Source organism: Balaenoptera physalus (genome assembly GCF_965194825.1).
Source record: "Balaenoptera physalus genome assembly, chromosome: 10".
NCBI lineage: Eukaryota > Metazoa > Chordata > Mammalia > Artiodactyla > Balaenopteridae > Balaenoptera > Balaenoptera physalus.
Genome location: NC_138889.1, coordinates 82,572,358 through 82,599,796, shown reverse-complemented (window position 1 = coordinate 82,599,796; position 27,439 = coordinate 82,572,358). Strand labels below are relative to the sequence as shown.

Genomic DNA, 27,439 nt, shown 5'->3' with positions numbered 1-27,439 from the left:
AAACTTGTAAAAATTTTTCTACATAGTCAAATGGCTATAATTTCTATTTTATAACTTCTGGGTTTTCAATGCAGATTGTGCATGCAGTTTCCTAGGTTTATTTTCAAGATTTTATTCTTTTTAAAAAATTAAAGTCATTTATCCATCTATAATTTATTTTTGTGGATGATGTTAGATTAGGATAGGGATGTCTCTATTTTATTTTTCCAGGAAGACAGTCAGTTGTTTTATCATCACTTAATAAGGTATTCATCCTTTTATTTCTGTTTGGCTATTTCAGTACCAATACCATAATAAATAAAGTGGCTTTGTTATTAAGCTCTTGAATCAGTAGTAACTTAGCTGCAGTTACTCTCAGGACAGTCCTATCACCAAGGATGAGACTCATATCCAGCGTCACTAATGCTGGCTATGGCTCCCTATTTTAATTGGATATACTTGCTGAATCACTTTTTATATGCCAAAATATTAAAAATAAAATTTGCCAAAAATAAGCTTTTGACGTAAGGGTCATCTAGTTTGGTTGACTTATTGATAAGCAAATCGTACCTTTTTCTGTTTTTCTTTTTAAATACCACATTGTTTTTTAAAGTTAATTTAAAAAGCTACATTATTAGTGGTTGCTGCTAAGGGAAAGCAAATGGTATCTTAGATTGTCTCATTTAAGAGGCTTTCCAGTTGGATCCTGGTTCAGTTTCTTCAGCAGATAATCCCAGTGGGGAACACCTTGGTGATTGCTTCAGATGTGGGCTTCTGTAAACTTGATATCAGGTGTTCCTTTGGTTCCTGGGAAAGAAGGTACATTATTTATCACCACCAATGATTTCAGTGGTATCCAAGAAAGAGTGCAGGACTTTCCAGAAATCATTAAATGATAGCTTTCACAAGGGTTTCATTTTAATGCTGGTTGAATCCCACATTTCAAAGATACTGCCTAAAATTTGAAAGCAAATTGTATGGGGGAAAAACAGAAACCACTAAATAAGGTTGCTTTTCAAGTGCATATTTATATTCATTGCATCCTGTTTCCATCTGGCCCTGACCCACCACTGGTCCAAGAATTAAGTCTCTCTATGTATGTCTTAACTCAAAACAACTAGGACTGCAATTTTGCCCAAGTGTATTAAAAAGGAAATGCTTGATTTATGTCTTAAAATGAAAACACATATCTATATGAATTGCATCTTCTGTACCCTGCTTCCTCACCACCTAGCTCTTTACGATGATTTAGGTTTCTCTGAATATGACTTAACCTAGAAAAACTCAGGTGGTAAGATCTGTAATTTTGCATAAATGTATTAAAAAGGAAACCTTATGATTTGTATTTTTAAATACATAATGAACACTAAGCAGCTGGGTCAGCACACTGCTATTTCCTGGAGAGAAACCATAGCATATTTGGGCTCATCAAGCATCGTAGACAGTGATATTTTCCATATGGTTTCCAGGGAATGTAAAGCTTGGCTCAGTGCCACTGCTTACATCATACAGAAACAAGCCAAAACACCATTTTTGCACTCATGGTAAATGTTTTTTCATTATATTGATTTCAACAATTTGGGAACATTTATAACCAGTATCTTCCAGGCCATATCACAGGATGACATTTGGAAATGTCACTTTCTCCAAAAATAAAAGGAAGGGAAAATTTTCCTCTCTTCTACCTACAAAGTGTGAAATTTGGATCATTTTCAAAAGTTTGTATCCCAAAGTGATACTCTGCTTGTTTATTCGGCAACCCTTCATTGAGTGTCTCCTGGGTGCCAGGTATACTGTGTATTATGAGTATAACAATGTCCAGGGAGAAAAATAAACCCAAATAATTAGTTATTCAGAAAACCCTTGTATTGCAGCTATGGTAAATGCTTCCGAGGAAATGTTCAGTTTATAAAGAAAATGTGTGGTAGACAAGAGGCTGAGGAAGAAATATGACTTCTTGGGGCTGACAGACAGATGTAGTTGCTGACCTCTACTAACATAGAATAGGGTAAGGAGACCCTCTCTGTGGCACTTCTTTTGCTACTGTTATACCGAAGGAAAATAAGGGAAATCTTTGAGAGAGGACAGTGAAACAAGTGCAAACAATGTATGGCTATTAAAAGTCCCACAGGCCTTTTCAGTCAGGGTTGCAATGCTTCCTTTGGACCATGTGTTCAGAAGAGTGTTTCTTAAAGTGTGATCCATGGACCACCTACAGCCAGTTCCCTGGTATGCTTGTTAAATATCAAGACTCCAAGACCTAGGTCTACTGAATCCAAATGGGGATGTGTCGTGAGTCAGCATTTTAAACAAGCTTCCCAGTGATTTTTACGTGCTCCATAATTTGAGAATTTTGCACTGATTTAGATTCTCTTGTTTATTAGACCCTCAAATGACCTTTGTGCCCCTTCACTTTTGTCTCTGAATCAATTCTGGGATTACTTCACAGGGAAAGTAAAGTGAAGCCATTGGTCAGAAATCTGGAAGCAGCAAGGAGCCAGCCTAATTCCATGTGAAACTGAAATCCTCACAATGTGAAAAAGTAGAAAGAATACTGAACGGAAAACCAAAATATGTGTTTGAATTCTGGCTCTGTCACTCACTATGTATAACCATGGAAAGTAATTTCTCCTCTCTCTTTCTGTTTGCTTGTTCATAAGATGATCCACATTTTCCCAATTTCAGTCAGTGGAGTATCACCTTGAAAATAGTATCACCTGTGCTATTAGAAATATTTTTCTTGGGCTTCCCTGGTGGTGCAGTGGTTAAAAATCCACCTGCCAATGCAGGGGCCACGGGTTTGAGCCCTGGTCCGGGAAGATCCCACGTGCCATGGAGCAACTAAGCCCGTGAGCCACAACTACTGAGCCTGCGTGCCACAACTACTGAAGCCCACGCACCTAGAGCCTGTGCTCTGCAACAAGAGAACCCACTGCAGTGAGAAGCCTGTGCACCACAATGAAGAGTAGCCCCTGCTTGCTGCAACCAGAGAAAAGCCCACATGCAGGAACAAAGATGCAATGCAGCCAAAAGTAAAATAAATAAAATTTATAAAAAAAAAACACAAGAAAACACAAAAAAACAAAATCCCAATCCCAGCAACTTAAAAAAAAAAGAAATATTTTTCTTTTAATTGTTACTTAAGTTTAATTTGAAAAAGGAACTTTATATCATTACCATAAATGGAAAACCAATCATCACTATAATTAGAAAGTCATAAGTATAAAATATATAACAACTAAAAAGTCTATCCCTGAAGTGCTAAAATAATCAAATCTACTTTTAATATTATTGTTACCATACTTGGGGAAACAGCTAATTCAATGGTATTTAAGACCATTTTCTGTTTTATAAATCTAAGGACTTATTGGAGTGTCATGAAAATTATTTCATTATTTCTGGGAGGAAAAAAGAGTTTAAACTTGAGAAACAATTTCTGAAAAATCAACCTTGGGGGATTATCAGGCAAAAATTTCATAACAAAAGCTATGAAAAAAATGACTTTTTTTCCCTCAAAATAAATGGCATTTAATGCTACTCAAATATTTAATTAAATGGTTATATTAAGTATACAGTATTTAAGCAAGAAATATTTTCCTTAATAACATCTGTTAACTCCATCTGTTTCTTTTTTCAAATGATTAAAACTAGAATAGAATTAGAAAAAAATTACAGTTTTAGCATAAATGAAATTCGAAATCTGTTCACAGTATACTTATTGTGCATCATTTTTTCAGCTTTAGTGAGATATAATGGACATATTGTGTAAGTTTGAGGTATACAACATATTGATCTGATACACTTATATATTGCAATATGATTACCACCATAGTGTTATCTAACGCTTCCATCACATCACATAATTAACATTTCTTTTTGTAATGAGAACGTCTATGATCTAATCTTTTAACAACTTTCAAGTAAATATTAATAATACAGTATTGTTATCTATAATCACAATGCTGTGCATTAGATGTGGTCTAAATATATATATAGACCACATCCTTTTTATCCATTCATCTGTTGATGGACGCTTAGGATGCTTCCATATCTTGGCTACTATAAATAATGCTGCTATGAACTTTGGGGTGTATATATCTTTTCAAATTAGTGTTTTCATTTTCTTCAGATATATACCCAAGAGTGGAATTGCTGGGTCATATGGTAGTTCTACTTTTACTTTTTTGAGGAGCCTCCATAAAGTTTTCCACAGTGAATGCACCAATTTACAACCCACCAATAGGGTATGAGGGTTCCCTTTTCTCCACATCTTCCCCAACATTTGTTATTTGTGGTCTTTTTGATGATAGCCATTCTGAGAGGTGTGAGGTGATATCTTATTGTTGTTTTGATTTGCATTTCTCTAATAATTAGCAATGTTGATTATCTTTTCATGTGCCTATTAGCCATTTGTATGTCTTCTTTGGAAAAATGCCCATTTTTTGATTGGGTTGTTTATTTTTTTGATTGGGTTGTTTATTTTTTTGACATTGAGTTGTATGAGCTGTTTATATGTTTTTGGATATTAACACCTTATTTGTTAGATCATTTGCAAATGCTTTCTCCCATTCAGTAGGTTGCCTTTTTGTTTTGTCGATGGTTTTCTTTGCTGTGTAAAAACTTTTAGATTTAGTTAGGTGTTTATTCTTGCTTTTGTTTCCTTTGCCTTAGGAGACAGATCCAAAAAAATTGCTCTAATTTATGTCAAAGAGTTCTGCCTATGTTTTTTTTCTAGGAATTTTATGGTTTCAGGTTTTACATTTAGGTATTTAATCCATTTTGAGTTTATTTTTGTATATGATATGAGAAAATTTATTCTTTTACATGTAGCTGTCCAGTTTGAAGAGACTATCTTTTCTCCATTGTATATTCTTTCCTCTTTTGTCATAGACTAATTGAGCATAAGTGTGTGGGTTTATTTCTGGGCTCTGTACTGTTCCATTGATCTATGTGTCTGTTTTTGTGCCAGTACCATAATGTTTTGATTACTATAGATTTGTAGTACAGTCTGAAGTCAGGGAGCATGATTCCTCCAGCTTCATTCTTCTTTCTCAAGATTGTTTTGGCTATTCAGGGCCTTTTGTGTTTCCATACAGATTTTAAAATTATTTGTTCTAGTTCTGTGAAAAATGCCATTGGTATTTTGATAGGGATTGCACTGAATCTGTAGATTGCTTTGGGTAGTATGGTCATTTTAACAATATTAACTCTTTCAGTCCAAGAACATGGTATATCATTCCATCTGTTTGTGTTGTGTTCAGTTTCTTTCATCAGAGTCTTATAGTTTTCCGAGTATAGGTCTTTTATCTCCTTCATCAAAAGAATTCAGTTCTGTAATAACATAACAATAACATAATAATTGGTTTCTTTAGTAAAAATAAAAAGGATAGTCAAAGCTACCTATGGTAAAGACTAACAACTCTCTATGGGACTGAATTTTTTTCTGTTAACTGGTAGTATTGAAAAAGTAAAGATGAACACAAACTCATCTCATTTGGATGTAGTGTTCTACTAAATAAGATGAGAAGGCTGTATTATCTACTGGGAAAAAGGTAGAACAATTTCTGCCTTTTTCAGAGAGCTGTTGGGGGGATAAGATAATAGATTGAAAGTGTTTTCAAAAGTTGTAAAAGACTAATAGCCTAAGAGATTATATATTTTTTTCTTTTAAGGACATAATGAGAATTTATAAGAATAGTTTCTTAATTTTTACAAGGGATCTAAGTGATCTATGAAAATCTGATAAAATTATGATCCTTTGACTCAGAAAAATGTGCACACATACCACAAACATAAATACACCCAGACTTTTACATATACTTTCAGGGTATTCATGTAATTCTCAAAGTCAAATCACTGGACATAGAAGTCCATGAAAGAGAGAGTAAGATTCTTTGGTTTTACAATATAATGACTAGAGTCTGATATCAACAGGCTAATACTATAGCCCTGTATCAACATTATCAATATGGAAAACACTCAGTGCTATCTACTTAGATTCAAGAAAAATGTTTTGTGAGAAGATGATTGGATCAAATTGTTTCAGGTCCTGACAAAAAGAATCTAGTAAAAAGTGGACTGTCATCAGAGACAGAGGCTGAGGGATTAATTTAACCAAATACTTGAGGACCTACCTGCTACTCCAGGTGCTGGAATATTTTATTTGATCTTCACTTATCCATTTTCCAATGCTCTTCCTTTATTTCTGTAGACCTGAGTGTCTGACATATCATTCTCCTTCTCTCTGGAGAACTTCTTAAGATTCCTTGCAAGGCAGACTACTTGCAGCAAATCCCCTCAAATTTTGTTTGTCTGAGAAAGTCTCTATTTCTCCTTAATTTTTGAAAGAAAATTTTGCATTCTGTAGAATTTTAGTATTTTTTTTTTTCTTTTCAACCCCTTAAATATTTCACCCCAATCTCTTGCTTTCATGGGTTTTGAGGAGTAGTCACGTGTAATTCTTATCCTTTCTGTTCTATAGGTAAGTTGTTTCCTTCCTCTGGCTTCTTTCAAGATTTTTTCTTTTTCTTTGATTTTCTGAAGTTTGAATATGATATGACTGTGTGTAGTTTTTTTGATATTTATCTTGCTTGGTGTTCTTTGAGCTTCCTGGATTTGTGGTTTGTTGTCCGATATTAATTTGGGAAAAATTCTTAGTCATTATTGCTTTAAATATTGTTTCTATTCCTTTCTCTCTTTCTTCTCCTATTTCCATTACATATATGTTATATCTTTTGTAGTTGTATCACAGTTTTGGGATATTCTGTTCTCTTTTTATTCATTCCTTTCACTCTTTACTTAATACTCTTGGAAATTTCTATTTTCATATCCTCAAGCTCAGAGATTCTTTCCTCAGCTGTGTCCCCTCTACTAATGAGCCCATCAAAGATATTATTCATTTCTATTATAGTGTTTTTTATCTCTAGTATTTATTTTTGATTGTTTCTTAGAATTTCCATCTCTGTGCTTATATTATCCATCTGTTCTTGCAAGTTTTCTCCTTTTTTCATTAAAGCCCTTAGCATATTAATCATAACTTTAAAAAATTCCTGGTCTGATAATTCCGACTGCCATATCTGACTCTGGTTCTGATACTTGATCAGTCCCTTCAAACTGTGTTTTTATCTTTTAGGATGCCTTGTAACTTTCTGTTGAAATGTGGTCATGATACACTAGGTAAAAGAAACTAGTAAATAGGCCTTTAATAATGTAGTGGTAAGATGGTGAGTGAGGATAGGGTTCCATAGTCCTATGATTAGTTCTCAGTCTTTTGGTGAACTTATGCCCCTGGACTGTTAACTTCACCAGTACATCTCAGTTTCGCTCTCTTAGGTGAGACAGGATGGCTGGAGGGGTATGGAGGTCTGTGTTTCCTTTCCCTCAGGTAGGTTAGGCTCTGATTGATATACCACCAACAGATTAGGCTCTGGTAACATAGTTTCCACTGAGGGCAGGCCTTGTTAAGAACAGAATAATCTGGCACATTTTAAAATGGTTCCTTTTCCCTCCCCCTGCTGGAAGAGCAGGGGAATTTTCTCTGATATTCACTATGAGAACTTGTAGAGCTCCTGAAGGTAAAACTCACAAAATTGTGAGGGCCTCCCTATGACTGGGGTCCCCTAGAGATCTTCCCTCTTAGATATGTCCACTCTGAGCCTCTAGCAATTTGTCAATTATAAATTAGGGTTTCCTACCCTGGCACTGGTGCTGTGGAAGTTTCTGCTCTGATAAGTTGTGATTTTCTGTACTTGCTTGTTTGTCTGTAGAGTTTGTCAGAGCAGTTTGCCCTGTGACTTCACTTGTTTGATGGATCTAGGAAGTGTTGTTGATTTTTCAGTTTGTTTAGCTTTTTACTTGTTGTAAAGAGAGCAAGGGCTTTGAAGCTCCTTGCATGCTGGTCTGAAAACTGAAAGTTCCCTGCTGGGATGTTTAAATTGGTGAATGGACTGACCCTGGTAGAGAATGAAAAAGCTTCTGAGGCTAAAATTGGGTACGTGCATAGATAAAATGTGTTATACAAGTGGAAGAGGGAAAAAAAATGAGGTCCCACCTGGCACAAAAACTGAGGTTTTTCTAGATGACTGAGGCTCTGGGGTTGTGACCTAGGATGTAAAATGGAGAGTACTAGTATGCCCTAGCTTCACTCATTTATTCCACATACTTAGGCACTGGGGGTACACTAATGAAAATATCTTTGTCTAAAGAGTGTAAAATCTATTGGACACTGTTGGTTGGCTACTCAGCTTCTAGACTCATGGCTTTCATCTATTTCTTCAGAGGTACCATCTTGCCTTCCAGATCAGAGCCTTTACTCTTTTTGCTCTGCCTGCTATGCTCTCCTTGCCTGCTTTTCTCCTTCACCTAGACAAGTCTCTCCTATCTAGAGCAGACACTGGTGGTTGCCTACACATCATCTAACCTTAATCTTCATCCTGATGTTTTAGTTATTTGCTCTTCTCCACACAACCATCTGCACCAGTGATAGAGACTACCTCCCCTGTCCAAGGGCAGATCCTGATTCATCTAAGTTAAACATGGAAATCTCATTTTCTTTTGTCAGTCACTAGTTTAGGAGAGTGTATTTGACACAATTGTGGTTGAGAAGGCATGAGAGGAAGCCTGTAGGAGGAGTTCTAGGAAAAGTTTCTCTGCTTCCAAGAAAGAGAGCTTTCTAGGAAAACTTTCTCTGCTTCCAAGAAAAATATCAGACTTTTTATTCCTTTTCACACAGCCATGTCTAGATGTGATGCCTGGAACTTCTGTAGCCATTTTACCAACTTGAGGATGAAGCACACATATGAAGTGAGGCAGAAGCAAGAGATCTACAGAGGAGTGGGACTGAAGAAATGTGAAGTGGGGAGACTGCCTCATTCCTGGACTTCATGATTTGTGAGATAAAAAATTTCTTTATTGTTAGATTAAGAGTTTCTGTTGATGTCAAAAGTACCATTATTGTATATCATTCTTCATCAAACAACTCAAAAGTCAATTCCTCAAGGAAGGCTGAACCCCACTCCCTTCAAATTAGTCCTATTCTCTTATTTTATGCTTTTGTATCTTCTTAGACTTTTCATCTATAGCATTTACCACAATTTGTAATTAATTACTTCTGTGATTACTTGATCAATGCCCGATATTACCACTAGACCATTAGCTCTATGAGGGCCCTTAGGTCTGTCTTGCTCACCACTGTATTACCAATGCCTTGAATAGTGTCTGGCACACAGTAGGTGCTCATGAATATTGACAGATTAAATAGATGAATATACAAACATTTATGTAAAGCTCACTGGGAGCCAGAGGAAAGGGTGCTTAAGCCTGACTGGGAGAATCAGGGAAGGATTCACAAGAGAGGTGAAAGGAGGAAGATAAGTTTTCCTGGCATAAAAGGTGGTAGGGAAGAGTAGTCCAGACAGTTGGAAAAGTATGTGCAGAGACACAGAGGTATGTTCTAAGCCATTTAGTCCGAACAGATCACATTTTCATTGCAAGAACTTTTGGTTCAAATCTATCCTCAAAATGACATTTAACATAAAAGGGTATTTTTGTTCATAAAGTGCCTCCTGTTTCTTAGCTTAAATTCTGAACAGAGAAATTACCCTCAGTGTCACTCAGCTTTTCCATGTGTTTCCTTCTTTTGCATAAATTCCCTCTAATGAAACTCATTTATTTACCTTTTAATGGTCCATTAGGGGGAGAAATAGAGAACAACAAAGATACCTTGTGACATGTCATTCTGGTGACCTGTGGAGTTATTCTGATTAACCAGCCAAGAAGCTAATATTCTGCATGTCAAATCGGAGAAATAGAACAGACAGTAAGAGTCCACGCTGCCAAATAGGGGTAAATTCTAATCCAAGTTGCATCAGATCTATTATGAGTTTGGAGGAAAGTCAAATCTTTAGACTATTATATCCAGGAAACCTAATCATCTTCAGTCAGCACCAGCTGCCGTAGCCCATAATATGTCGTGTCCTATATAACACTTCAGAAATTGTTGCAATGGCATCCAATCCTTTTGTCCCTTCTTTCCAGGGCAGAAATAATTTTTCAGCAGAGAAGGAAACAGCCAGTCCATGGGGCGCTGATTTGGAATGTTGTCGTCTAGTGACAAAATACGATATGTAAGAGGTCTAGCTGATTTTGAATGTAAGCCACCGCTGATATGTTCAGGGTGTAACTGATTCCACAAACTAGGCCAATATCATTAGTTAATCATCATATCATGAGGCCTGTAATCTTGGTCATGATCACTAAATGTCTCCAGGAAAACAAGTAATGATTTCATCCATCATTTGTATACTTTCCACATGCAGATCTCCAATCCAGGTCTCTGTCCTGAGCTGTATGTATATATAGAGCCAACTGCCAAATGGACTAATCCAAGGACAATTCAAGTTCAGTCTGTTCAAAACTGGATTCATTGTCTTGCCCACAAGCTTTCTTCTGCTCTTGTGGTTTCTCTTCTTAAGCATGGAATCACTGTTAATCCATTTTTCTTAACTAGAAACCCAGCAGGCATGCTGGACATCTCATTCATTCTCTACATGCAGAGAGGCACTAAGTTCTCTAGATTTAGCCTTCTAAGTATCTCTCTATTCCCTCTCCCAGCATTCTGATTCAATCCTTCTTAATCTCTCACCTGGCTTCTTACAGTAAATAGATTTATAACCTCATAAGTGGATGTATAGCTTTTAGCCTTGCTCATTTACAATTTCCTCCACAATGTAGCCAGGCATATCTTTAAAAAAATGAATATCTGACCAAGTCACTTTATTGTTTAAAAACCTTTAAATGGCTTCTCATTGCTTTCAAGATAAAATGTCAACTCTTTAGTGCAACATACATTTTGACATTTCATGACTTGGTCCCTATCTCCGTCTCTGGCATCATATATCTCTTTCCATCCTTATCTACCCTCTCCCTCTACAACCTCTGTTATTATAACTAATTATAGTTAACATCTATTGAGTGCTTACCCTCAGCTAGGAACCATGCTAAATGCTTTACATTAATATTTTCCAAACTTCTCTGCTGATGCCTATCACCTGGGATCTTTGCTCAAAATACAGTTTCTAGTTCTTAGCCCAGATCCACTGAGTCATAGTCTTCAGGGACTGAGTCTGGGAAGTTGTATTAAACACACACACACACGACTCATCATCTGAGAAGTTTGGGGAAACACTGCTCTACATGAACTTTTACTTAAGCCACAGAAAAATTTAATGAGATAAGAACTGTTATTAGTCTCATTTATAGACAGAAATATGAGGCTTAAGGGAAGAAGTTATTTGTCCAAAGACACATAGTTAACTGATTATCATAATTACACTTTGAACCTAGGCATCCAATCCCAGGATTTACACCCCTGCTATGCTCTACTCTCTCAGTGCATGCACTGTGATTCCTTTCAATTCTCTGTGCCTCTTCTGCCCTTTGACTTGGAAAGTCATTTTCCCATCTTTGCCAGGAAAACTGTTAATACTCATTCAATTTACACTGAAGCTTTCATTAACCTCCCCAGTATTGGTTGCCTTCCTATGAACCGTTCTGTTAACATAACACATCGTCATCTACATCCTTATCTGTTCCCCTACCAGACTATAAGCAGGCACATCCCAAGTCCTTCTATGTCTTTAGTCTAGCAGTGTGCCTGATATATACCAGGTATGTGATTAAATATCTGTCGAATGAATAAAAGTGTAACAAGTCACTTTAGTGTTGCAAGTGCTTGTGGTTTAGATGCTGTAAATGGATGGAGCTAGGGTTACTCCAGAAACTTATTTGTTTTCAGGTATTGAATGCAGCCTCTTCAAATCAAACCATGCCCCCGTTGAACTTACCTGTTTTCATTCTAGGATTCTCTTAGGAGAGGTGGGACTGGGAAACCAACCCATTTCATTTGAAGTATAGAGGAATCAAACATGTGTGGTGTACTATAGTAGCCCCAGGCAAGACCAGATGATGGGAAAGGACAAAGAAGGCCCCAGAAAGGGACAGTGTTCCAAGAGAAAGAGGAGCCTGGGCAGGCGATGTGGACTTACTACCAGAGTCCAGAAAATAGAGGGGTGTGCTGACATAGGCCTAAGACACTTTTGATCCAGACTCCCAGTGCCATGGGCACACTATGAGTGTGAAACAAAAGTTAAAGCATGGATGGAAGTAGTGTTTTTCACTCGGTCTTAAGGTGACAGGTAGAGCTCTACAGCGGTGGCAGTGATTAAGACTTTTGAAATAGGAGGCTTGGTTAGGTCCCAAAATGTACGGACTAAAAATCTATGTACTACCAGGATTTCAGCAAGAGGAAATGCTGAGACTCCCCTTTTCGGCAGAGGTAGGGAAGGGACTGGGCACAACCGGAGTGGAACTTTCATGGCCGGTGGTGACACCTGTGTTCCATCACTGGAGGCAAGGCAGTGGCCATATAAGAAGCCAAGACCAGCAGGTCAAGCTGTCCAGAGGTTAACAAACATCATGTCCACTTATGAATGTTGCATGCATCTTGTTTCTACCTTTTCTAGTTATTAGTTGAAGGCAAGGAGTGAGGAGAACTGATCCATGGACAGGGTAAGCTATGCTGGCAGTCCTTGGGAGTATTTATTTGGGGCAAGAGCAACTTGGTGGGGGGTGGAACTAGATTTTCTTTTCATTTGGCACATTCTTGGGTTTGGTATCATAATTTATGTATTAAAAGAAATGCTGAGATCACCAGGTTGGTGAGGTCTGGAAATTGGGGTCACGTAATTCTGTAATAAGAGTAAACAAAAGAGATCTTTGAAAATATGAAGCCTCTTCCCAAGCATGCTAAAGACAGCCATATGCAGTCATGAAAAATGAGACCCTCCAGGCAACAGAGCAGAAACATGTTTTGAGACAAGTTTTATTTGAAACACAACCTTTATTTGAAACAAAAGCTTTATTTAAAAGAAGCCTTACTTGAAGAAAGACTTTGATACAAAACTATTTGAAGGCATTCTGGAGACTCTCACAGATGGGCAAAAGAAATTAGATCGTATATGCAATTGGACAGAGGAGATGCTTTATTTGAAAAAGAGAGAGCATGGCTACAACATCTAAAAAGTTGGCACTGTATATGACTACGAAGAAAAGAGAACTCTTGTGTTAAAGAAATTAATGTGTTACTGACATGGCTCATGGCCTGTGAAGACAAATAACCTTGCCATATCTTATAAAATACACTCACTGGAATCTTATCGACAGGAGATTCAGTTTCTATTCCGGACACTCTGCCTTAAGATACGAAGCCTTGACATGACCACATCCCAGTCGGCATAAGCTCCTTCTAGATGGCGGGATATCTCAGTTCCTGCTTCATAGCTCCGTCGGCCATGAAGTAAGCGCCAGTTATCAAAGGTAATCACATCACCTAGACAAAAGATTTTTTTCAATATGAATATAATTCTGTGTGTAAATGATTTGCTGAGCTAGAAAATGTAAACTGCAAAATAGTATTGCTACTTGGTTCACATCAAGACGCAATATGTTTATTTCTTTACATAAAACTGCACATTTGCTTTTTCATACAAATCAGGCCCACTGAATGGAGACTGCTTTAGACCTTTTGACATTTGAACTACAGAGCTTGGGGGGCGCTTGTAGATACTTTTATAATTCTTACTTAAAGTATTATCTCTGTATAAAACTTTTGAATTGTTCTTCCTGATGGTTACTTATCTCTTACTCAGAAGTGGTTTTTTTTTTAAATTGAAATATAGTTGATTTATAATATTGTGTTAATTTCTGCTGTACAGCAAAGTGATTCAGTTATATATACATTCTTTTCCATTATGGTTTATTACAGGATATTGAATATAATTCCCTGTGATATATAGTAGGACCTTGTTGTTTATCCATTCTATATATAATAGTTTTCATCTGTTAACCCCAAATGTCCAATCCATCCCTTTCCCCAACCTTCTCCCCGTTGACAACCACAAGTCTGTTCTCTATGTCTGGGAGTCTGTTTCATTTGTGTCATATTTTAGATTCCACATATAGGTTCATTTGTGTCATAATTTAGATTCCACATATAAGTGATATCATATGGTATTTGTTTTTCTCCTTCTGACTTAAGAAGTATTTATTTCTACTTTAACAGCTTCAAACAATTATAAGGATAGTGACATTCTTGGTTTGTCTTTCATGTTCCTAGTATTTTATGTACATAATTTTTATGCCTCATAAAAATCTTGAAAGGAGAGTATTATATCATATTTTCATAAATGAGAAAACTCTGCTCTGAGCAGTTGAGGCACTTGCCAGGAGATACACTGCCATTGAATGGTGAAGCTTGAATTCCAACTCCTATTTTGGGGGTATTTTTCTCCCATGGTATTTCCATTTTACATGTTACTGCTCTTAAACTCAACTTGGTGTTGACTTCATAGCAGCAGATTTATGGAGATTTCTAGTATTACCTTATTGTACCAAAGATCAATTCAAAAAATAATCACACATGAAAAGTATCTCCACTTGGCCCAATCAGCAGGAGGGAGAAATTATGCTTTTTATTTTAAATATCAAAAGCCTCAAGTTTGATGTCACTTCATTGAGTAGAGATAGTCCAGAAAAACCATAGTGCTTTCTGCTCCTTTATCCAAGTGGCTGGAATACTTCAAGTACTTCTTTATTTCAGGTAGCACCATGTTTGCCAGATCAGATAAGCGTAATGAGTAAACCCTACTCATGTACTTTAGAGTGAGGCTCATGGAGATAATTTTGTTTATTTACCAAGATAGAAAAATTAAGTACAGATTTCAGTTTGTATTGATTGGCTATCAGAATAGAAAATATAAGTCATCAGTCTTCATATCAGACATGAGATTTTATTTGGTCTGGAGCTTGTCTTTCAATATTTATGCTTTAGGTTAGAGGTTATTAAATTTTGGTGTGCTTAAGGATTACCTAGGAACTTATTAAAATGAGTACTTTAAAGTCTGGAGAGTCAATTTAGAGGAAGGGTAGGGGCCAGGAGTCTGCTATTTAAGCAAGTTGGCTGCTCACCAAGACTCTGATGTTAGTGTTCCACATGCCATGTTTGAGAAACACTGCTCTAGATATTGTGCTAAATGGTTAAGGTTGAAGAAAATCCATTCTTTCAGTTGCCTGAGAAAATGTGTTCACTGACCTGGATTCATCTTGAAAGTAAACTTGAATTCTTTACAATTCATGAGGTCAACAAACTCCTTCAGAGCAGCATAAAAAGGCTGAACTCTTTCAACAGGTATGTCAAATATTGTGTCTCTAGTTGCATTATTGAAGTTGATGCGAACCACTTGGCCTTTATCGTCTAATCTATTTTTCAAAGAGAAAAAGTTAAAATACAGAAGTCATGAAGTATCTTTTTACATTTGTAAGGGTCATTTCATCTTGGAAGATATTTCTGAAATACAATATTAAAGAATCCAAACACATGTACAGAAGATATTAAGGTATCTGTGGTACAATGTATTCATTTGTTTTTTTTCACATATTCATTTAGCAAGAATTTTTTGAAATCTTACTACATAAGTGCCAGAATTGATTCAAATTAATTTAAAATAAATGTTTCTGAGAAATTCCAGTTAAAATTTGTTTGTTTGTTTAGGAAAATAAATTCATTCTTTATTCTTTAAAACAGTAGCTTTTACATATTATTAACATATATTACATATGTTTGTAGCTTTTTACAAACAGTAGCTTTTACATATTTACATTTTACATATTTTACATATTAAAATATTTTTATGTTACAGTTCATAGGTCAATCACTTTATATGTTTCATCTATGGAGGTTTTAAATATGATTTTACTGGAACAATATTGGGAAGAAAAATTTGTTTTTTAAAAATTGGAAATACTCTGTTCTATTTCAACCCCTAGTTTATAGATGGGGAAACCGAGGCACAGAGAAAGAAGAGTCTAGCCTGAGGCACATTCTTTCTTTGGATCTTTCCATCTATACTATGTATCTTAGTGTATAGGCTTCTAGAAGACTGATACTGAATCTCATTTAATGTTGTATTCCCAGCAATTAACATAGATCCTGGATATAACAGGCAGTTATTAAATATTTATTGCGTATGTAACTTTGTATATATTTTTTCAGTACATTTAGAGAGTACCAAGGTCTTTTTAGTACCTTGGGAGATCCTAATATTGTGATCTCTATATTCTTTCCTAGAATATAAATCATGATCATGACAATGTAACATAATACTGTTTTCAATGTAACAAATGATAACATTATTTCTAAATTTAAGTTTGCTGGTTATAATTAGCAAGGCATGACCATTTAGACACAGAGACAAAAGGAAGAGACAAAATTTTTTTTTAGCTTATTCAGAAGGTGGACTTTTATCCAGTTCTAAAACATCAACCAACTTTACCTTTTCTTTAGGTACAGGAGGGATGGATAAAAACTGAAGGTGGGCAAGGATGGTGACAAAGTGCCAAGAATTACTCCTGGGCCAGCTTAGGAGGTGGTAATGTGAACCAACAGCTGACTGATGGGTCAAACTGAACAGACTGTCACATGTTCCAGGGGTTGGTGACACTGATTTGGGGTCTAGATTACACTTAGCTGGCTGCTCACACAGAGTGAACCATTATCAACAAGCTAGGTTATGGGAGGACGGATGCAATGGCCTGTGGTATACAAAGTATGGCTATCTGGGCCCCTGTGCTTTGTGCCTCAGATTAATAGTCAATCCTCTGAGCCAATGGCAAATGTAATGATAAACTCTAAGAAATAGTGATTAGCAGCAACTCTTTGCTTATTGAATAGTGACTGAAAACTACCTATTGAACCATATAGGGGAAGAATGTAAGAAAGGAACAGGTTTTCAAAAAAGGCTCTTAGAACTTGAATTTATATACATTGATAAAATACAAATATGACTGAATAGGCAGTGAAGGGCCCTCCCCTGTTGCTGCATCTTCTCCACATAGATAAAGGATACTCTGTGGACTGCAGGTCGTGGCTTTATGAACAAAGAATCAAGGAAGAGGTCAGTCAGCAGAAGAGACTGTGGACCTCTGGGTTTGAGGGGTACAAAGGACAGTGCTTGGCCTTTCAATTGCCCCATTAGTGTTCATACTGCTGGTTTCAGACCCCTTTCACAGTTTCTGAGGGCATTTTGCCTTTTCATCTTATCTTTAAAATTCTAGCCTGACTGCTCCTGACCCACATTCCCTCCTCTCCCCCTGCATATGTTCCGTACATATACCAATGACACCCTTTGTGTCATCCTCCGTGATACTGACAAGTATGTCACATCTTTGAAACTTCTTGGGGTCTTCCATCCCAGCCACTCTGGTGATGTTTCTTTTTCCACTAACACCGTAATTCTTGCATGGGAATGGTTATGCTAGTTATGAGCTCTCTCTTTTGGAGTCCATGTATGTATCCTCACATATCTTTGAAAGGAACTTCGTGATTCATTAATCTCATGAAATCAGAATTGTGTGTCCCATGGTACATTGTATTACGTTTTCATTTCCCAGAGTTCACACATGTGGGCAAAAATAAGCAATTTCTCTGTGTGTGTACGTGTGTGTAACACAGCCTCTGTCTCTTTTCACCTGGTATCTACTTTCTATATGAGAAAATAAGAAACAAATTTGTGATTTAGCATTCTCAGTAATGACCTGAGGAGGAATAGAAAGTAAATTTAGTTATGAGGTCTAGAGAAGATGTTATCCTGAGGATTGAAGAATGTTAGAGGAGATGAGTGGCTGGCATCTTGAAGATCAACCTAAAATGCAAAATTGAATCTTAGTAAGCAGGATATGCTGTGTGCAAAAACAGAATGAAAGGAAGGTTTTGATGTAGGATTATATGCTGAGGAAGGGTAAAAAGCCCCCAAAGATGAGGAATAACCAGCTATGTATTAGCTATGCATAAAGGACAAGCATTTAAACATAAACAAGCTACATGGTGACTGCAAATTAGTAAAAGCAAAACATCATCAGTGATGCCAATAAAAGAACCCAAGGAAAAGACGGTAGAATCATCTCCTACAATCCAAGTGGATGCTGTGGATACGCCTCGTTAGTTAATATGTTATTTCTCATTGAGAGATGTGATGTGAATTTGTTGTGAGAATATCACTATGGTCTTGCCCACCACATCACATTTTATGCAAGAAAAATTTATTTCAGACTTTAAAAGCATCTCATGTCTTGCAAACAGATTATGTTCCCTCCTTGCTTTGGTCTTTAGAAACTCAGAGCTGAAATTAAAATCTATCACCAGTAAATGTGTTGGATTATGAAAATTATGGCTATCTAAAATTTATTCTGCCCTTTCTGATCCAGGCACTCTGACAGGGCTGTCTGTATATTGTCTATCTATCTCTATAATTCCCACTACAATTGTTATGTGGTAGGTATTAATATCACTCCTTTTTTTTTTTTTTTTTTTTTTTTTACTGACAATTACTCCTTTTCGTGGCTTAGCAAGAATAAGTCACTTGACCAACAACTCACAGATAAAAAGAGGAGTTGTGTTCATGTGACTGAATTTGTAACCAGTAGGCTGCAACACTATAGCTTAATCTCACTATTATTTTCGTCCTAGTTACTTTGTTTTTTATTGTACTGCATGATACTTAACTTTCTCAACAGCCTCCAAGATCTTTTTGTACTAGATAGGACATAAGCATCTCAAAAGACTTAAAAGATTTGACCACCAGGAAAATTAACCCAAACACTCAAGGGACCAAGGCCCTTGATTAACTGAAAACTATCTTTGTTTCATCTGCTGTTGTTAAAAATACATTTTAAGTGAATTAATGTTAACCACTTGATATTCTCTAGGGATATCCCTGAGACCTTGATAATGGCCAAATTCTGGAATTTTATTGCAAAAAATAACAAAAGTGAATTATGATGATAGATATTCAGTTAATCTCACTCAAGGAGACCTTCAAGATGGCGGAAGAGTAAGACGCGGAGATCACCTTCCTCCCCACAAATACATCAGAAATACATCTACATTTGGAACAGCTCCTACAGAACACCTACTGAATGCTGGCAGAAGACCTCAGACCTCCCAAAAGGCAAGAAACTCCGCACGTACCTGGGTAGGACAAAAGAAAAAAGAAAAAACAGAGACAAAAGAATAGGGACGGGACCTGCACCAGTGGGAGGGCGCTGTGAAGGAGGAAAGGTTTCCACACACTAGGAAGCCCCTTCGCGGGCAGAGACTGCAGGTGGCAGAGGGGGGAAGCTTCGGAGCCACGGAGGAGAGCACAGCCACAGGGGTGCGGAGAGCAAAGCGGAGAGATTCCCGCACAGAGGCTCGGCGTCGAGCAGCACTCACCAGCCCAAGAGGCTTGTCTGCTCAGCCGCCGGGGTGGGCGGGGCTGGGAGCTGAGGCTCGGTCTTCGGAGGTCGGATCGAAGGGACAGGACTGGGGTTGGCGGCGTGAACACAGCCTGAAGGGGGTTAGTGCACCACAGCTAGCCGGGAGGGAGTCCGGGAAAAGGTCTGCAGCTGCCAAAGAGGCAAGAGACTTTTTCTTGACTCTTTGTTTCACGGCACGCAAGGAGAAGGGATTCAGAGCGCCGCCTAAACGAGCTCCAGAGATGGGCGCGAGCCGCGGTTATCAGCGCGGACCCCAGAGACGGGCATGAGACGCTAAGGCTGCTGCTGCCGCCACCAAGAAACCTGTGTGCGAGCACAGGTCACATCCACACCGCCCCTCCCGGGAGCCTGTGCAGCCCGCCACTGCCAGGCTCCCGTGATCCGGGGACAACTTCCCTGGGAAAACGCACAGTGCGCCTCAGGCTGGTGCAACGTCACGCCGGCCTCTGCCGCCACAGGCTCACCCTGCATCCGTACCCCTCCCTCCCCCCGGCCTGAGTGAGCCAGAGCCCCCGAATCAGCTTCTCCTTTAACCCCATCCTGTCTGGGCGAAGAACAGATGCCCTCAGGTGACCTACACGCAGAGACGGGGCCACATCCAAAGCTGAACCCCAGGAGCTGTGCGAACAAAGAAGAGAAAGGGAAATCTCTCCCAGCAGCCTCAGGAGCAGTGGATTAAATCTCCACAATCAACTTGATGTACCTGCATCTGTGGAATACCTGAATAGACAACGAATCATCCCAAAATTTAGGCAGTGGACTTTGGGAGAAACGATATATATATATATATATATATATATATATATATATATATATATATATATATATATATATATATTTTTTTTTTTTTTTTCCTTTTTCTCTTTTTGTGACTGTGTATGCGTAGGCTTCTGTGTGTGATTTTGTCTTATAGCTTTGATTTGACCATTTGTCCAAGGCTTCTGTCTGTCCGTTGTTTTTTTTTTAGTATAGTTTTTAGCACTTGTTATCATTGGTATATTTGTTTTTTCATTTGGTTGCTCTCTTTTTTAAATTACTTTTTAATTATTTTATTTTTAATAATTATTTCTTATTTTAATAACATTATTTTATTTTATTTATTTTTTTCCTATCTTTCTTTCTTTTTTTCTTCCTTTACTTCTGAGCCGAGAAGGTGGGAGAGCTGAGGTCAGGACATTGGTCCACTAGAGACCTCCTGGCTCCATGTAATATCAAATGGTGAAAGCTCTCCCAGAGATCTCCATCTCAACGCTAAGACCCAGCTCCACTCAACAAACAGCAAGCTACAGTGCTGGACATCCTATGCCAAAAAACTAGCAAGACAGGAACACAATCTCACCCATTAGCAGAGAGGCTGCCTAAAATCATAATAAGGTCACAGACACCCCAAAACACACCACTGGACGTGGACCTGCCCACCAGAAAGACAAATCCAGCCTCAAACACCAGAACACAGGCACTAGTCCCTTCCACCAGGAAGCCTACACAAACCACTGAGCCAACACTAGCCACTGGGGGCAGACACCACAAACAAGAGGATCTATGAACCTGCAGGCTGTGAAAAGGAGACCACAAACACAGTAAGTTAAGCAAAATGAGAAGACAAAGAAACACACAACAGATGAAGGAGCAAGGTAAAAAGCCACCAGACCAAACACATGAAGAGGAAATAGGCAGTCTACTTGAAAAAGAATTCAGAGTATTGATAGTAAAGGTGATCCAAAATCTTGGAAATAGAATGGAGAAAATACAAGAAACGTTTAACAAGGACCTAGAAGAACCAAAGAGCAAACAAACAATGATGAACAACACAAATGAAATTAAAAATTCTCTAGAAGGAAACAGTAGCAGAATAACTGAGGCAGAAAAACGGATAACTGACCTGGAAGATAAAATAAGGGAAATAACTACTGCAGAGCAGAATAAAGACAAAAGAATAAAAACAATTGAGGACAGTCTCAGAGACCTCTGGGACAACATTAAACTCACCAACATTCGAATTATAGGGGTCCCAGAAGAAGAAGAGAAAAAGAAAAGGATTGAGAAAATACTTGAAGAGATTATAGTTGAAGACTACCCTAATATGGGAAAGGAAATAGTTAATCAAGTCCAGAAAGCACAGAGAGTCAAATACAGGATAAATCCAAGCAGAAACACGCCAAGACACATATTAATCAAACCATCAAAAATTAAATACAAAGAAAAAATACTAAAAGCAGCAAGGGAAAAACAACAAATAACCTACAAGGGAATCCCCATCAGGTTAACAGCTGATCCTTCAGCAAAAACTCTGCAAGCCTGAAGGGAGTGGCAGGACATATTTAAAGTGATGAAAGGGAAAACCTACAACCAAGGTTACTCTACCCAGCAAGGATCTCATTCAGATTTGACAGAGAAAGTAAAACATTTACAGACAAGCAAAAGCTAAGAGAATTCAACACCACCAAACCAGCTTTACAACAAATGCTAAAGGAACTTCTCTAGGCAGGAAACACAAGAGAAGGAAAAGACCTACAATAACAAACCCAAATGAATTAAGAAAATGGTACTAGGAACATACATATCGATAATTACCTTAAATGTTAATGGATTAAACACTCCACCAAAAGACATAGACTGGCTGAATGGATACAAAAACAAGGCCCATATATATGCTGTCTATAGGAGACCCACTTCAGACCTAGGGACACATACAGACTGAAAGTGAGGGGATGGAAAAAGATATTCCATGCAAATGGAAATCAAAAGAAAGCTGGAGTAGCAATTCTTATATCAGACACAATAGAGTTTAAAATAAAGACTATTGCAAGAGACAAAGAAGGACACTACATAATGATCAAGGGATCAAGCCAAGAAGAAGTTATAACAATTGTAAATATTTATGCACCCAACAAAGGAGCACCTCAATATATAAGGCAAATGCTAATAGCCACAAAAGGGGAAATTGACAGTAACAGAATCATAGTAGGGGACTTTAACACCCCACTTTCACAAATGGACAGATCATCTAAAATGAAAATAAATAAGGAAACACAAGCTTTAAGTGATACATTAAACAAGATGCACTTAATTGATATTTATAAGACATTCCATCCCAAAATAACAGCATACACTTTCTTTTCAAGTGCTCAAGGAACATTCTCCAGGATAGATCATAACTTGGGTCACAAATCAAGCCTTGGTAAATTTAAGAAAATTGAAATCATATCAATTATCATTTCCAACCACAACGCTATGAGACTAGATATCAATTACAGGAAAAAAAATCTGCAAAATATACAAACACATGGAGACTAAACAATACACTACTAAATAACCAAGAGATCACTGAAGAAATCAAAGAGGAAATACAAAAATACCTAGAAACAAATGACAATGAAAACACGACAACCCAAAACCCATGGGATGCAGCAAAAGCAGTTCTATGAGGGAAGTTTATAGCAACACAATCCTACCACAAGAAACAAGAAACATCTCAAATAAACAACCTAACCTTACACCTAAAGCAATTAGAGAAAGAAGAACACAAAAATCCCAAAGTTAGCGACAGGAAAGAAATCATAAAGATCAGATCAGAAATAAATGAAAAAGAAATGAAGAAAACAGTAGCAAAGATCAATAAAACTAAAAGCTGGTTCTTTGAGAAAATAAACAAAATTGATAAACCATTAGGCAGACTCATCAAGAAAAAAAAGGGAGAAGACTCAAATCAATAGAATTAGAAATGAAAAAGGAGAAGTAACAACTGACACTGCAGAAATACAAAGGGTCATGAGAGATTACTACAAGCAATTATATGCCAGTAAAATGGACAGCCTGGAAGAAATGGACAAATTCTTAGAAAAGCACAACCTTCAGAGACTGAACCAGGAAGAAATAGAAAATATAAACAGACCAATCACAAGCAGTGAAATTGAGACTGTGATTAAAAATCTTCCAACAAACAGCCAAGGACCAGATGGCTTCACAGGTGAATGCTATCAAACATTTAGAGAAGAGCTAACACCTATCCTTCTCAAACTCTTCCAAAATATAGCAGAGGGAAGAACACTCCCACACTCATTCTATGAGGCCACCATCACCCTGATACCAAAACCAGAGAAAGATGTCACAAAGAAAGAAAACTACAGGCCAATATCACTGATGAACATAGATGCAAAAATCCTCAACAAAATACTAGCAAACACCCAATCGGGCGGTTGGGATTGACATGTATACACTGATGTGTATAAAATTGATGACTAATAAGAACCTGCAGTATAAAAAAACAAACAAACAAAACAACTAATACTAAACTTTCATTGGGTTATTTGTATGGAAATATGTTAATATAAATGTTTCAGACATTACATGAAATTTCTAAAAATCTTATATGTTCTGGTATAATGTTATGTCATAATCCTAGTTATTACTTTAAAATGTATATCTCAGAAATAACTAATTTTCTTGTCAACTGCATTATTATGAACTTTCATCAAATCTTTAACCATGGTCATTTTAAAGTCTTTTGTCATTTACAGACAGTTCTGGGTGTACTCTGATGCTTTTGCAAATATGTTCCTATAAAAGGGTTTCATCTTCAAGAAATTCATGGAAAAGACTCTGACAAGTACAGGTTTCTGGTAACTGACTGTACTGCTGAACTGAATGAATAAGCATTTTCAGAACTCTAATGAAAAACTGATGAACTCATAAAAGTGCTAACAAAAGATCAAGATAAAATAAAAATTAATTACATGGGACTGAGTGAACTGATGAGGATGAGTATAATTTTTGTGACTTTCTGTTTGAATTAAAAAAAAAACACCCACAAGGACTCAGAGGCAAAGAATATACAAATCAATTTTCACTGCAAAGTAAAGGAACTGTTACAGTGGAGGATTACTGGACTGAATGTCAATATTATGACATAGTATGAGTGTGTTTCATGTTTGGTAATTGCAATCATTGTTGCTTTTGTTGTGGTCATCCATGTACAACGCTTGGTGTCAGTCTATTTATCTCTTGTAAAAATAAAATACAGTGTGTGTGTGTGAAAAAAAAATACTAGCAAACAGAATCCAACAACACATTAAAAGGATCATACACCATGATCAAGTGGGGTTTATCACAGGAATGCAAGGTTTCTTCAATATATGCAAATCAATCAATGTGATAAACCATATTAACAAACTGAAGGAGAAAAACCATACGATCATCTCAATAGATGGAGGAAAATCTTTCAACAAAATTCAATACCCATTTATGATAAAAACCCTCCAGCAAGTAAGCATAGAGGAACTTACCTCAACATAATAAAGGCCATATATGACAAACCCACAGCAAACATCATTCTTAATGGTGAAAAACTGAAACCATTTCCCCTAAGATCAGGAACAAGACAAGGTTGCCCACTCTCACCACTATTATTCAACATAGTTTTGGAAGTTTTAGCCACAGCAATCAGAGAAGAAAAAGAAATAAAAGGAATCTAAACTGGAAAAGAAGAAGTAAAGTTGTCACTGTTTGCAGATGACATGACACCATACATAGAGAATCCTAAAGATGGTACCAGAAAACTAGTAGAGGTAATCAATGAATTTGGTAAAACAGCAGGATACAACATTAATGCACAGAAATCTCCTGCATTCCTATACACTAATGATGAAAAATCTGAAAGAGAAATTAAGGAAACACTCCCATGTACCATTTCAACAAAAAGAATAAAATACCTGGAATAAACCTACCTAAGGAGACAAAAGACCTGTATGCAGAAAACTATAAGACACTGATGAAAGAAATTAAAGATGATACAAACAGATGGAGAGATATACCATATTCTTGGAATGGAAGAATCAAAGTTGTGAAAATGACTATACTCCCCAAAGCAATCTACAGATTCAATGCAATCCCTATCAAACTACCAATGGCATTTTTCACAGAATTAGAACAAAAAATTTCACAATTTGTATGGAAACACAAAAGACCCTGAATAGACAAAGCAATATTGAAAAAGAAAAGCGGAGCTGGAGGAATCAGGCTCCCTGACTTCAGACTACAGTACAAAGCTACAGTCATCAAGACAGTATGGTACTGGCACAAAAACAGAAATATAGATCAATGGAACAGGATAGAAAGCCCAGAGATAAACCCATGCACATATGGTCACCTTATTTTTGATAAAGCAGGCAAAATATACAATGGAGAAAAGACAGCCTCTTTAATAAGTGGTGCTGGGAAAACTGGACAGCTATATGTAAAAGAGTGAAATTAGAACATTCCCTACACCATACAGAAAAATACACTCAAAATGGATTAAAGACCTAAATGTAAGGCTAGACACGTAGGCAGAACACTCTATGACATAAATCACAGCAAGATCCTTTTGGACCCACCTCCTAGAGAAATGGGAATGAAAACAAAAATAAACAAATGGGACCTAATGAAACTTCAAAGCTTTTGCACAGCAAAGGAAACCATAAACAAGATGAAAAGACAACCGTCAGAATGGGAGAAAATATTTGCAAACGAAGCAACTGACAAAGGATTAATCTCCAAAATACACAAGCAGCTCAGGCGGCTCAATATCTAAAAAACAAACAACCCAATCCAAAAATGGGCAGAAGACCTAAATAGACTTTTCTCCAAAGAAGATATACGGATTACCCACAAACATGTGAAAGGATGCTCAACATCACAACTCATTAGAGGAAAGCAAATCAAAACTACAATGAGGTATCACCTCACACCAGTCAGAATGGCCATCATCAAAAAATCTACAAACAATAAACGCTGGAGAGGGTGTGGAGAAAAGGGAACCCTCTTGCGCTGTTGGTGGGAATGTAAATTGATACAGCCACTATGGAGAACAGTATGGAGGTTCCTTAAAAAACTAAAACTAGAACTACCATATGACCCAGCAATCCCACTACTGGGCATACACCCTGAGAAAACCATAATTCAAAAAGAGTCATGTACCACAATATTCATTGCAGCTCTATTTACAATAGCCAGGACATGGAAGCAACCTAAGTGTCCACTGACAGATGAATGGATAAAGAAGATGTGGCCATATATACAATGGAATATTAGTCAGCCATAAAAAGAAACAAAATTGAGTTATTTGTAGTGAGGTGGATGGATCTAGAGTTTGTCATACAGAGTGAAGTAAGTCAGAAAGAGAAAAACAAATACCGTATGCTAACACATATATATGGAATCTAAAAAAAAAAAATTTTCTGAAGAACCTAGGGGCAGGACAGGAATAAAGATGCAGACGTAGACAATGGACTTGAGGACATTAGAAGGGGAATGGCAAGCTGGGACGAAGTGAGAGAGTGGTATGGACTTACCTATACTACCAAATGTAAAATAGATAGCTAGTGGGAAGCAGCTGCATAGTACAGGTAGATCAGCTTGGTGCTTTGTGAGCACATAGAGGGGTGGGATAGGGGGGAGGGAGGGAAACGCAAGAGGGAGGAGATATGGGGATATATATATATATATGTATAGCTGATTCACTTTGTAATAAAGCAGAAACTAATACACCATTGTAAAGCAATTATACTGCAGTAAAGCTGTTAAAAAAATCTCACTCAATAGCTAAGTTTTTTTTTTCTCTTTGTTTTTGTTTTTTTGCCTCTGTTCTCTAGCCCTGAAGAATCTGCAACCATATTGTGTCACAACAAAATGGTAATTTGTCATGGGGTTTTAAGGTAACTTTTTTTTAATTGTTGTATTTAGCCCATTTATATTTAATGTCATTATTGATAAGGTCATGTTTAAATCTACAATCTTACCATTTATTTTCTCTTTTTTTCTTGAATTTTATTATATTTTATTTTTTATAAAGCAGGTTCTTATTAGTTATCCATCTTATACATATTAGTGTATGTATATCAATCCCAATACCCCAATTCATCCCACCACCACCACCCCACCCCCCTGCTTTTCCCTCTTTGTGTCCATACGTTTGTCCTCTACATCTGTGTCTCATTTCTGCGTTGCAAACTGGTTCAGCTGTACCATTTATTTAGATTCCACATATATGCTTTAATATATGGTATTTCTTTTTCTCTTTCTGACTTACTTCACTCTGTGCAAAAGCTTTTAA

At 37.1% G+C, this 27,439-nt stretch overlaps 1 protein-coding gene across 5 annotated transcripts in view; it reads right to left on the bottom strand.

The window, feature by feature from the left end:
• Nucleotides 1–12,857: 12,857 nt before the first annotated feature.
• BBOX1 (gamma-butyrobetaine hydroxylase 1) overlaps nucleotides 12,858–27,439 on the bottom strand; it is an 81,165-nt gene continuing 66,583 nt past the window's right edge. For all 5 annotated transcript variants that reach the window (XM_082476692.1, XM_082476695.1, XM_082476693.1 and 2 more), the window contains 2 exons: nucleotides 15,128–15,294; nucleotides 12,858–13,366 (listed from right to left, as the gene is read on the bottom strand). In XM_082476692.1, the coding sequence (XP_082332818.1) occupies nucleotides 13,206–13,366; nucleotides 15,128–15,294 (328 nt within the window). In that variant the 3' untranslated portion in view covers nucleotides 12,858–13,205. The remainder of the gene's footprint in view (nucleotides 13,367–15,127; nucleotides 15,295–27,439) is intronic.